Raw genomic sequence first — 13,706 nt, forward strand, 5'->3', positions numbered from 1 at the left:
GTGAGACTGCGAAGTCTAAGCGAGAACAAGTCCGAATGTTCAACCATAATCCTCCTACATTTCATGTGAGTACGAGAAGACGTGGTGCGGAGGACAATCAAAGTTCTAATCGTTCATACGTTGTATGTCTTGGACAACAACGTGAAGAACAATATTGTTCATGCAATATGTGGCTTCTTTATCACCTTCCATGTAGCCATCTTCTATCATGTTGTTTAGCTAATAGAATCGATTGGAGTATATATATGGAGCCATATTTTACAATTGGGGCATATGAAAGCACATATGCCCCAGTTTTTAGTCCGATACCTGATGAGACATGTTGGCCTGATTATTTAGGACCGATGGTTGTCATTGATGATGCACAACGAAGGAAAAGGGAAGGTCGTCCCAAATCAACCAGGCTTAGGAATGATATGGATGCACGGGAAGGTCGCACTACAAACAAGTGTAGCGTGTGTGGGCAACGAGGACATAACAAGAAATTTCACAAAAATACTGGACAAAGTAAAGTATTTTTTTTTTGATGAATAAGATTTTTTTATATTTATAAATAATATAAAAAATGAAAAAATATCTTCATATTTTTAATATATTTATAAATACAGGTTCAAGGAGCTGACGGATGGCGCGGACACGAGGTGGAGGATCATCGAGTCATGCTAGAGTACTCGGTGTCCGCATTACTAGGGAGTCTCGTCCTGGTCCAGACAATCAATTTGTTCTTCATATGCAGTCAAACCATCGTTCGGAGGACATTTGGCGTGGACAGGTATATAACAATAAATACATTGAAACTTATGTTTAACTATCTATGTGCTTTTAAACCTAAAGTGTATGTTCTAAACAGGATACAGGAGGACCAATCAGATTTAGGCAGCATATGTTCTGGCCATTGGATCCACGAGTTAGGCCTTATGTTATCCAGGCAGGTTTCTATGGTATCACCCAGATAGGTAGCATAAAACTTGATAATGGATTACTAACTACACTTCTCAAGAGATGGAGATGTGAAACCCATACATTTCACTTCCGTGTTGGAGAGATGACTATAACACTAGAGATGTTGTAGTTTTATTGGGATTGAGGGTCGATGGACCAGCTGTCACTGGTAGCAGTATCTATGAGTGGGATGATGTGATGATGCAATTACTTGGTAGAGTGGCGAATACTGAAGAGAGGGATGGTGCATCTTTGTCGTTATCCTGGTTGGTGTTGAACTTTGGTGAACACAATCCTCCAGCAGAGGATGCTCCTGAAGTGGTGTTGCAACAGTATGCCAGGGCTTATATATTAGCCATGTTCGGGAGTATTCTATTCCCATATACTACGGGGGATAGCATTCCACTCATTTTTCTACCACTTTTAGCTAACCTTCAGGAGACTAGCTCGTATAGTTGGGGAGGAGCAGTACTTGCATGCTTATATCGCAATCTTTGCCGAGGATGTTTGAGTTCTACTCGTACGATAGGTGGTTGTAGCCTATGACTTCAGGTAACATTAGTTTATTTAAATTTAATTATAACAATAAAAAGCATATGTTTTTTTTAATATTATATAATTTTTTTCCAGTTATGGTCGTGGGAGAGGTTGCATATATGTCGACCACAAATGCATACTAGGGCTCCACCTATATTTGGTCCAGACGAGCCACCCCGTCCACTTGGTGCCAGGTAATTTTTAAAAAAATATGTGTATAAAGTAGCTAACATTTTGGGAAATATTGTAGCTAACATTTTGCTAATTCTTATTTTTGCATTTTGTAGTTGACGTGGACGACGTATATATAGAAGAAATCCAAGGCAAGTCCTTATATTTGCTAGAGATGAGCTGGATCAGCAAAAACCTAACCAGGTACAGTGGATGCCTTATACACCAGGGAGATTGGCGGATGCACCAGTAATATGTATTGATGGTAGCAGAATCTGGAGAGCTGTAGTGCCTTTGATTTGCTTTGAGATTGTGGAGTTTCAATTCCCAGATCGTGTTATGAGACCATTTGGTATATCACAGCATATACCGACTCCAGTGGATACGAATGGTACTTTACATGATCTGAATAGGAGAGGGCGGGATAATGTCGATTGGGTGGTCAAAAACGCTACATGGTTGGCATATTGGGATGATAGACTAGCTCATATCGCGCAGGAGCGATTCCCTCGCATGAGCATTGGCGAGTATATGCATTGGTATTACTCGATCACCCGACGGATTATTAGTGCTCCATCGACTGATAGGCCACAAACAAATTTGGATTATGCGCAACGGGGGAGTCGGATACGACGAGTGGTAAGTACGCCGACATTTTCATGTTTTATTTATGTAAGTTATATTATATTGTAATGTAATAAACATTAATGCAGGCTGCTTTGGCATTAGAGGGAGCAAAAAAAGCTATTTCTGCATTGCGTGATACTCTTAATGACTCTACTGTTGCCATTGCAAATAATTGGTTGGGAAATTATCGTGACATTCTAAACGAGGTTGGTGAGGGACATCGATTTGAAGAAGTTATAGGCCCTGATGTTCAGGCTACGCCCCAGCATGGTGGTAGATATCCTCTTGGTCAATCACACAGATGTGGTCACATTTCTCGTGCAACTGACTTTACCATGCATCCATCCCAGTTGACGCAAGATGATGTTGGTCCATCCACTACTCCTGCCGAATGGAGTAGGCACAGGACTATATGATTTCTCCAGTTTGCTTGAACCATATAACTATTTATGTGTTTATTTTTCATGTCTTTATGATGGATAGTTCGTATTTGATGAAATATTTTGCCGGATATGTATCTATATGTATTTTTGGCATGTTGGTTTTTTTTCGTTTTTTTTTTCTTCTGTGTTTGTTGATCACACCAACATCATTGGCGTGACCAAAGAAAAATGGATGATCACGCCAACAACGTTGGCGTGATCATCATAAAAATATGATTCACGCCAACGATGTTGGCGTGAATCAAAATATGTATTGGTCACTCCATTAGCAATGGCGCGACCAATACAAATTCGATCACGCCATCATAGATGGCGTGATCGTTGAAAAACATACAAAGAACACGCCACTGACAGTGGCGTGTAGTGCTATTTTGGGAAATACTTTCCCTCGGGTGTTATATTGGGACATATTATGGGGGGGAGTGTTATTTGGGTAAAAAAGTCTGTCGACAACACTAGTCACCATATCGAGAGCACTAAACCCTTATCCCCTCAAGTATTTTCGTTCAACCACTTCTACCTCAACCCACACCTCGAATCTGTCTACATCTGATGTAATCCGATGTCATTGGTTTACTATGTCAATATTCTTTATAGCTTGTGTCCCATCAATCACCACATAATCTCCTCAATATACAAACCATTTATGATAGTAGATTCGAAACATCAAACACCTTTCTCAAAAAAATACACCTATTAACTTGTTGTCATGATCCATCAGACAAAATGTTCCACCCTAAGTTTGTACGATCCTATATGAATGAAGTACTTTAACTACTGAGTGTTGGCACGGAGCCCTTTTGTTGTAAGAATAATTTTACAGGGGATAATGTTGTGTGTGAAGTATGCATAATGAGATGAAAAAATAGTGGACACGGACATAGATATGTCATGTGAAACACTATCTATTTTCGAGTGAGTGAGTTGGAAACACAGACAAAAGTATGTCATGTGAAACATTGACTATTTATGTGTGAATGAATAGAGGACACAGACAGAAGTATGTCGCATGAAATACTACCAATTTCTGATTGAATGAATAAGGGGACATAGACAAAAGTATGTCGCATGAAACATTGCCTATTTTTAAGTGAATGAACAGAGGACATAGACAGAAGTATGCTGCGTGAAACACTGCCTATTTCTAAGTGAATCTCACACGAGCACTTACATTACCATTTTCACGTACAGGTCTCAATGGTAACACAAAAGTCTCTTGTATGGTGATTTTAAGAGAGTGAATGAACAACATGTCTTAAAAGACATGGAGTGATTGCAGTAGAAACTTTCAAAAAAGATTTTTTGACACTATGACATCATGTACAGGTCCCAATACACAATGCATGTATTTTAAAAAATACATCGTGATTTGATCCAATAATGAGGATGATCCCAAGAATTAAAAGTTTTGGGTTTCCTCCTATTTTCGATATCATTGTAGTATTTGGTGATCCTCGGAATATTCCCATTTATGTCTTAAATGGATCGACCACGCATTCAAGATGAACATGGTGTTCACGCAAGCTTTTTATTCAAGATCTATGGCGCACAGATGGATATATAGACAGAGAGAGAGAGAGAGAGAGGAGGGGAAGAGGATGGGCCTATGTTCATGACACTTTTTTTTTTTCTCAAAAAATTTACATAGAATTGTTAGATCAGTCACGTACACGCCACTTTGACTAATTAATGATAGGCGTACAATTTATGGCATGGAATTGATTGGGAACTGGACGAGAACGATTTATTTTTCTAAATATGAAACATTCAGTTACCTAATTTGAAATTTTTTTCTTTGATAACCCAATTACAAACACCCCCTATCTTTCACTGACCTATCGGTACTTTATCTGAGAAGAAAAAAATGTTAAGAGTGAGATCAAGAGGACAAAAAGTGAAAGGCTTGCCTTCAAGTGCGTGATGGACCTTCCCCTTATGGGGATATGAATAAGCGGCCCAAATGAGTTTTTAGATTTTTGGGAAAATTCCAAGTTGATACCACTTATGAAACTTTTGGACACTTAGATACAACCCAAATTTTTTTATCTCTTTAAGGTACCACTAGTATGTTAATTACTTTCTTACCATTGTTGCTCGTTGGTATCCAACCTAAACTGAAACTCACATCAACACGTACATACTTTGACCTTCCACCACCACCAACGACCGTCCACTTGGCTGAAAAACGATTGGAAAGTCGCGGCCATCGCAAGATAAAAGCCTCAGATTCGGTCAATTTTTGAGACGGTTGGCTACACCACCACTGCTGTTGGACTCCCCTCATTGAGACGCACAATTCCTATCCAAATACTACCCAAAACAACCACCAGATATGGCTGTTTAAGGCCAGTAACATTGGTCGGCCAATGTTATTATTTCAAAATAGTAACATTTGTCAACCAATGTTACTGTTTCAAAATAGTAACATTTGTTGGCTAATGTTACTATTTGGGAAAAAAAAACTTTAAATCCGATCGATTCCGATGGTGGTTCGTCATACCATCATCACTGTTGGACTCCCCTCATTGAAGCACACAATGCCCAACCATATACGATCCAAAACGACCACCGGATATGTTAATTTTAAAACTGTAACATTGGTTGGTGAATGTTACTGTTTTAAAACGACAACATTGGTCGCCTAATGTTACTGTTTTGAAAAAACTTCAAATCCGGCCGATTTCGGCGACAGTTTGCCTCATCACCACCATCATTAGACTCTCTTCATAGAGACGCACAATGTCCAACCATATCTGGACCAAAACTATCACCAAAAAAAGAGATGAGAAAGAAAGAGAAAGATGTAGTAATGAGAGAGAAAGATGCAGTGAGGAGAGAGATGCAGTAAAGAGAGAAGATGTAGTGAGATGGGAGAGAGATGTACCATAGAGAGAAAGTAACAAGAGAGATAAATCATATTAGATTTAAATCTCTTTGAAAAAAGGACAAAAAAGGAACTAAATAAAATTTAAATGATTAAAATAATTATAAAAAATAAAAAAGGACTTATGAGGGATAAAATTTTTTGGAGTGGATTTAGATGTCCAAGAGGTTTGAAAGTGGTATTAATATGTCATTTTCTATAGATTTTTTTATTAAACCACCCACTTATGGATCTTACAGGGATGCCATGCCGCCCACGTGGATTTTTGGTTTTGGCCCATCTGTTAGAGCCTCATATGGTTTCCACTTTTTGCAGATCAAAAACAAAGAAGGGAATTTTTTTCTACATACTACAAAAATACTATTTTTCGTCACTTTTTGAACATGATAAGTTTTCACCATAAAATTATAAGTCTACACACAAAATTATAGTGGAAAAATTAATTTACCCTTAATGTGTAAAATATTAAAAATTCTATTGTCAAGTTTACACACACATTGTCTCTTTAACCTCAAATTCATCTTTACACTCTTTTACCGATTTAACCACTGCCCAGACGATTACTGCAGTGATTTGGCACACCAAATTCGAAGTTCATTTCCAACCAAGACGCATCGACTTGCAATTTCGACCAAGAAGACGTATAATATCAAGGTCAAACAGTCGGAGGTTGAGTAGAGGAAAGACCATTGATTTGTAAATCTCTCTAATATTTATATTACTTCTGAAAATCTCTCAAATCGAACAAGATCGGTAAAGTAATTATTACATAACATTAGTGGATGTGTATAATTGTACTCCATGTGCTGATTTTGTGTTAAAAACTATTGAACGAAAAATCAGTAAACCAAGTCTGATTTTCTCTCTAGAAATCGGTAGGGTCGTGTTGTTTTTTTTCCTTGGAGAATTTTGGTATAAATTTAGTAGTCTCTAATTAAATATATAAAAATTATTTATTTTAAAGGTTAATATGTCATTGTATACAATAATAACAATATTTATGTAAACTATAAAAAAAATTTAAAAAATTATGTAAAGATAGTTTTTGTGGTGTGTAGATAAAATTTAAAAAAAAAAAAAACTTCCGAGCACCAGTCCGGTGCAGTGTGTTTTGTACTCATGGGCCCAATCCAGCTAGGTTTCCAGGTTCATCTTCTAGTTCTCATAACATGAACACAAATTAGAAACCGAAAAATAAAATAAAATAGAAAGACCAGTTCTATACATGCTGCCATGTAGTAGTTTCTCAGAAGCTGACTCAATACCAAACCATTAAGGTAGTTTGGCCTGGCACCAAACGAGTAAAAAATTAGAATTAGAGCATGACTTAGCTTAGATTGCGCCTGATTGAATCTGTCACTGATTGAATAGGTCAGGTCAGGGCCCTACTGTATTCCTAACCCTAGTAGGTTTAGGTTACACTGTCTATTTATCATGTGATGAGAGTGACAGATTTCCCCATTTGAGGTAGTGTGTCTAACTCTGACTCCTCATTTATCACGTAATGAGAGTGACATATATATACATATCTATTACTTATATATATATATATATATATATATATATATATATATATATATATGTTCACCTTAGATTGGGTTCATAGAGAAGAGGAATAAAAAAAACTTAAAAAATATCCCGTGAGAAAAGATTATGTGTCATTTTCAGGCTCTTCTCTCTTATATTCGAAGAATCATAGTCCTTATAAGCTTATCTTCAAAGGCAGGATATCCATTGATATAATAACATCATCATTCACGTCGTGGTCATATATATATATATATATATATATATATATATATGTTTTTCAATAAAACGTAAAACTCAATTTTATTTTTCAGTTATTAATTATGTACTTGTTGTAATGTTAGTACTGCAACAAAAAGTATTATAAGGTGGTCCACTTGGGACACCTACAACTACAAGTGGTTGTAAGTTATTATACATCTTCTAAGTATCATAAATAATATTGAAGGTCCATATGTACAATCATATTCTCGTACACCTAGCCAATGATGGTGTGTATGTGTGTATATATATATATATATATAAATTCTCACATAAGGATTTAAAATAGGAGTTTATATTTACATCATTGATTTGAAACATGTGGGACTCAAAACAATAGACCCTACTTGTCAAAAAATGTGAATATATATATACTCCTATGTGAATAAAAAAATGTGAATCAACTTTGTGGATTTGTTTTTTAATTATAGATGTGGTGGGTTCCATAATGTGTGTGTATATATATATATATACAGAAATTCTCCTATGTGGATCAAGTTTGTGGACTTGTTTTTCAACCATAGATGTGGTGGGTCCCATAATAAATGTGTGGCCCTCACTTATGTTGTGCTTTATTACAATCATTGGATTTTGATTCATAAAGTTGGTCTACATTTTTTGGTCCACATAGGAGAATTTCTATATATATATGTATATGTATAGAATTGTTATTTGAATGGTAACGACAAGATCATTGTATTGAAAGATTCAATGTGTAGATTTATATATTCAATTTAAACATGCTAGAAAAGGGACATTGAACCTAAATTGCATTCTGCATCAACCCAAATAACCTTGTCTTTGTATTAGTCGTCAAGCATGGGGTCAATTTCGGCAGCTCCAGTAAAAATCACCCAAACAAAATTATTATACACAAAAAGAAATATTTCTAATTATCAATATTTCATGCACAAATTATTCTTTCAAACAACATCAATCATATTTTGTTTTTATTAGAGTTGACAAGTCAACCACCATCTTTTTAATTTCGTGTGCATTTGGGTCAACCATATAATCCGCCCGTGCAATAATTCTCAAGCCATGTGTCAAACAAACACATGATAATTCTATGTACGAACGATAAAACTGAAAAACTCGCTTCTAACCATTAAACAAATACATCAATGATATTGTGTTAAAATAAATAATTAACCGTATAATGGCTTGCTCTAAATTTAGTTGATTTTTATATATATATATATTCTCTTTTGAGATCTTAGAGTGAGGTTTTAAAATGAGGTCTTAACTTTTAGGGATCAAAATATTTTTTTTTAAAATTTACACAAAAATATATTTGTATTTTGATTGGTCTTACGAACTCAACGACATATTTTTTTGTTCAAAATAAAAATCAAATTTAACATGAAATGTGCATGATAATTCTAGATCGTTGGATATAAAACAAAAAACATTTCATACATTTTTCATGTTACATTTGATTTTTGTTTTAAAAAAAATATATCGTTGGGTTCGTAAGACCGATCAAAACACAAATATATTTTTTTTAGATTTTTAAAAAATATTTTGAACCTTAAAAGTGAACCCTAAAAGTTAAGATCTCATTTTAGAACATCATTTTGAGATCTCATGTGAGAATTATATTTTATATATATAATGTTTATGGTCTAAGGAAATTATTGGAAGATTATGAGAATTGAGAAGAGTATGTGCCACGTGAGATGCACGTGCAAGTGATAGGACGGCTATAAATTGAAGGTGGACGGTGTCAACTCTGCGCTCACAACCCGACAAACAAAATCCAACGCGACTGAGTCACCGCAGCCCGGTTTTTGTTTGTGTCCTCTTTTGCGATCGATACATTACCGTGTCGGTCATGTATCGGTAAAATATCGGATTCACCTTCTTCAACTCTTAACGAAGACTTAATTAATCACCGATATACGAACACTCGCGCTTTCTTCTCTGCTTCTCCAATTTCGCTTGCACTTCCGTAGAATCCCACAAAATCCCACTTTCTCTCTCTAAGTATTTTCACACGCAGATACATATTTGTTATTTCGCTCACCGTGATATTTTTTTTTTGCTGCACATCTTCAATTGCTGTTTACAGAGGTTTTGCGTTCTATCTGTTCTCTAATGGGTGGTGGATGGAAAAAGAATTGGTACAAGCCGCACATGGCCGTGGTGTTAGCAGTGTCATCGATGCTTTATTGGAATCTGAGCTTTTGTTGGGATATGAACAGCGAAGGTACGTACATATTATTCGTGGCATTTTGAGCAATTCATATTAGTGGAGTTCATTAGAAGTAATAGAAATGAGATGGGTTATGTGTATAAACGTGAATAGGTTTGGCTCTGTTGAGATTTCGAGAGGGAGTTGTTAGAGACCCATATGGGGCTCTGTCCAGTTGGGATGAAAACAATGGCGAAATTGATCCTTGTTCGTGGTTTGGCGTCGAGTGCTCTGATGGAAAAGTAGTGATCTTGTAAGTAATCTCTTTGATTCATTGTTGTCTAACCGAATTTTATATGACATGTAAGCTTCTCTTGAACTCAAATGATGCTTATGTGATGTTTCTGCTATTGGATGGTTGAAATTGAATGGGTTTTTACATGTTAGATGTTTCATTACTTCTATTGCACAGTTTGATTCTTTAGTCTTTCTGTTACATTGTGAAGGTCCATTTAGGCTTCATCTTCTTACCCCTTAAGCAGATCTATTCACTTTATAGGAATCTTAGGGATCTTTGTCTAGGAGGGACACTGGTGCCTGAACTCGGGCAGCTGACTCACTTGAGATCTATGTAAGCATTGAGTTGGCAAATTTGTAAATATTGCCCTTTAATCCATTTTCTTAGTCTTACTCATTTAAGGCCTTTTTTTGCAGTATTCTACGTAATAATTCGTTCCAGGGTAACATACCTAAAGAGATTGGGGAATTGAAGGATCTGGAGGTTTTGGACATCGGATTCAATAACTTCAGCGGACCATTTCCCTCCGACTTTGGCAACAATCTGTCGCTTACGACCCTGTAAGTTGATCTTATCTGGTTGTATGTATTCGCCATTGTTATTTTTCTTAGAGTTCTTACTAAATTCAGGTTCCAATTCTTATCGCAGTTTGCTTGACAACAATGAATTCCTCGGTGGCATATCTCCTGAACTACTTGAGCTTAGCATGCTGTCAGAATTTCAGGTAGACGAGAACATGCTGACTGGTGCTGATTTGACTGCTTCTCGTCATGGCAGATCTATTGCTTGGTAAGTTAGTGGCTTAACTGTATACTTTCTTTGGTTAGATTCTTTTTGTTGTTGCATGGATTCTGTTTACAGTTTTTAAAACTTTTTCATGTCTCAACTTTAAGAAATTTGGCATGAAGGAGAACCAATGAATTTTTTTTTATTTTTTATCATTTTGCAAGTGATTGTTGTTCGGTGTAAAGAAGCCACATTGGATATTATATTACTTTCTTTGGCTGGTTTATGAGAAGATGTGTTTTTATGTGATAGGGACATTGCTGAATCCGAAGTTTCGGCTTATCGGAAACTGCTGCAGGTGGTGGATGCTCCGAGTCCTTTCATTGCCAATAGTGATAATACGCCTCAGACGGGCTCAGGTCCATCACAGTCTCCTTTCCCCCCTTCATTGCCACCATCTACTTTGTCTCAGCCATCAGAATCTCCATTTTCTCCATCAATGTCTCCCTCAGAGTTATCGGAACTACCTCCATCTTCCTCTTCCTCATCCTCATCATCTCCCGTAGAAACTCCAACATTTTCTCCGTCAGAATCTCCCACCAGTGATCTTTCCCCCCCTTCACGTGCACCTGCTATAGCACCAACTCCAAATCCACCAGTTGTTGTGTTCGCACCACCACAATTCCATGAGGCTTCGGTGCCTTCCCCTGTTTCAAGTCCTCTCCAAACTGCAGAGGGTCATTCGAAGTCAAATCTTCACATAATTCTCATTGGGGCTGGGGCTCTAGGGGGTACAATGTTTGTTTTGATTGCCGCAGTTGGTGTTATCTTCTTCCGTAGCAGCAGTGTAGTCACGGTTAAACCTTGGGCCACAGGATTAAGTGGGCAGCTACAGAAAGCATTTGTAACAGGTCATTCTTTTTTCTTACAATAACATCAATGGTTCTAACAGCCAACACGGATACACGATGTTGAGCTTGAAACTTTGGATTTTACATCCTTTTCTTGTCAAGAAAATTGGATAATTATTTTACATCTCCTTATTGATCTGCACTTTTCTGTGCTTTTTACTTGGGATCGGATTACAGGTGTGCCGAAGCTCAAGCGATCAGAACTTGAAGCAGCTTGTGAGGATTTTAGCAATATAACTGACACTTTTACAGATGGCACAGTTTATAAGGGGACCTTATCAACTGGTGTTGAAATAGCTGTGATATCTTGTGTGGCAACTTCTCGTGATGACTGGTCAAAGAATTCAGAGGCACAGTTTAGAAAGAAGGTAACAAGGAACAAAGATTCATGAAACTTTATGCATTCCGCTTGAGATGACCTGAATGATACCTTTGTTCATGTTTTCAGATCGAGACGTTATCAAGTGTGAACCACAAGAACTTTGTGAACCTTATTGGGTTTTGCGAAGAGGACAAACCTTTCACAAGAATGATGGTTTTTGAGTACGCCCCGAATGGAACTCTTTTTGAGCATCTGCACAGTGAGTTCGATTAACTTTCTAATCCACGGATGTAAACCTAAATAAATTGTCTAAAGTGACCATTCTGTTCTATGGTATGTCTGACATTGAATTCTTCTTCTTGTCGCAGTAAAAGAATCAGAACACTTGGACTGGGGAATGAGACTACGGATAGCAATGGGCATGGCATATTGCCTAGAGTATATGCACCAAATGAATCCTCCTGTAACTCATAAAAACCTGCTGTCTTCTTCTATATACCTAACCGAAGACTATGCAGCCAAAATATCAGACTTCAGTTTCTGGAATGATGTGATGGCACCAGAGATGGGATCTGCTGCAAAAGAGCTTCTGAAAACCCCTTCAACAGATCCAGAAAGCAATGTATACAGCTTTGGGATAATTGTGCTTGAGATGATCACTGGTAAGATCCCATACCCTCATTCAGTGGATAACGGTTCTCAAGTAGAACGGGTATCAGACCGTGTGAGAGGGAAGCGACCTTTAAAAGATATCGTTGATCCAACCCTTAAATCTTTCCAAGTGGACGAGCTTGAGAAGTTGCTGGAAGTGATCCAGAACTGCATCCATCCCAACCCGAAGCAGAGACCAATGATGAAAGACATTGTTTCTCAGTTGAAGGAAATCACAGCAATGGGACCTGAAGGAGCAACACCAAAGTTATCACCTCTTTGGTGGGCAGAACTGGAAATTATGTCTACAGAAGGAAGTTGAAGATTTAAACTGAACCTTGACTACACAAGATTTGTTCATTCATTCTTTTTTTTTTTTTCCTGGTTTATGTTGTGACTGCATGTAATTAATCTAAGGTAGAGAGATGACATTTTGTATATAACAAAGGATGAGCATGCAAAATCAAGATGGCTTTAGATTTTGGCTATGCCGAAGTAAATAAATGTTCATTTACACAAAATATACTGAAAAATAAATAAATGTTGATCTGTTTCAATGTTTTTCTTTTCAAAATTTTCCTTGAACATCCGAGATGAGAATATTGTCGTCAGGGCCGACCCTAATTATTTTGGTGCCCCAAAGGACACGGTATAATGGTGCCTCATACGAAAAAACATATTCTTTTTACCATATAATTATAAAAAACCACATTCTTTTCACCATATTAAAAAGACATATTCTTTTAATATTAATTTTGAAAGAGATGTACAGTAGTTAATTTTGAAAGAGATATAAAGCAGTGTCCAAGGAAAGGCATGTCAACTTTGTAAGCAATGGGCTTGTCAACTAGGCCTTAAGCTGCGGTTAATAACCACTTATTTTAAGTATACTTGGAAAATATGGAATGAAAGAAACCAAAAGATCTTTGAGCAAAAGAAGCAGGATTGGGGTAATATTATGTAACTCGTCTTCATCAGATTTGGCCTTTGGTTGGTTGAAAGCTTTGAATCTGAAATTACTATACTCTGGTCCAGAACCGATGCACTCTACTAATGGTCTCCGATTCGAAAGCTCTGTTGCCACATCCAATATTGCAGGTTTTTTGTTCCCCTCCTCCGCTTGACACTATAAATGGAATGTTGCTGAATCGGACTCTTCAACTGCAGTTGCATGGGCCTCAAACAGCTCCCAGACTCCTTAGAAACTAGACCAAGATGGAGATTGCATCATGAACTTGATAACCAAATTCAAATTGGTTTCTTTTATGCACA

General features: G+C 36.9%; 1 protein-coding gene across 2 annotated transcripts; it reads left to right on the forward strand.

Annotated features, from left to right (window-relative positions):
• Positions 1-9,143: 9,143 nt before the first annotated feature.
• Positions 9,144-12,991, forward strand: LOC120014173 (probable inactive receptor-like protein kinase At3g56050). Of its 2 annotated transcripts, XM_038866093.1 has the most exons (9): positions 9,144-9,601; positions 9,701-9,839; positions 10,086-10,157; positions 10,241-10,384; positions 10,473-10,613; positions 10,863-11,461; positions 11,639-11,829; positions 11,910-12,042; positions 12,152-12,991. In XM_038866093.1, exons 1-9 carry the CDS (start codon positions 9,490-9,492, stop codon positions 12,754-12,756), a joined length of 2,136 nt encoding a protein of 711 aa, XP_038722021.1. In that variant the 5' UTR covers positions 9,144-9,489; the 3' UTR covers positions 12,757-12,991. The 2 variants fall into 2 exon arrangements, with proteins under 2 accessions (XP_038722021.1, XP_038722025.1); XM_038866097.1 differs by lacking the exon at positions 10,086-10,157.
• Positions 12,992-13,706: the final 715 nt, after the last annotated feature.

This window comes from Tripterygium wilfordii, chromosome 2, assembly GCF_013401445.1.
Source record: "Tripterygium wilfordii isolate XIE 37 chromosome 2, ASM1340144v1, whole genome shotgun sequence".
NCBI classification, from domain to species: Eukaryota; Viridiplantae; Streptophyta; class Magnoliopsida; order Celastrales; family Celastraceae; genus Tripterygium; species Tripterygium wilfordii.

What these genes read in the sequence shown, in the direction of transcription:
- LOC120014173 (XM_038866093.1), top strand. Translation starts at nt 9,490, where the DNA reads ATGGGTGGTGGATGGAAAAAGAATTGGTACAAGCCGCACATGGCCGTG. An exon ending in TTGGGATATGAACAGCGAAG is followed by an intron (nt 9,602 to 9,700) that starts GTACGTACATAT and finishes AAACGTGAATAG; the next exon opens with GTTTGGCTCTGTTGAGATTT. An exon ending in GATGGAAAAGTAGTGATCTT is followed by an intron (nt 9,840 to 10,085) that starts GTAAGTAATCTC and finishes TTCACTTTATAG; the next exon opens with GAATCTTAGGGATCTTTGTC.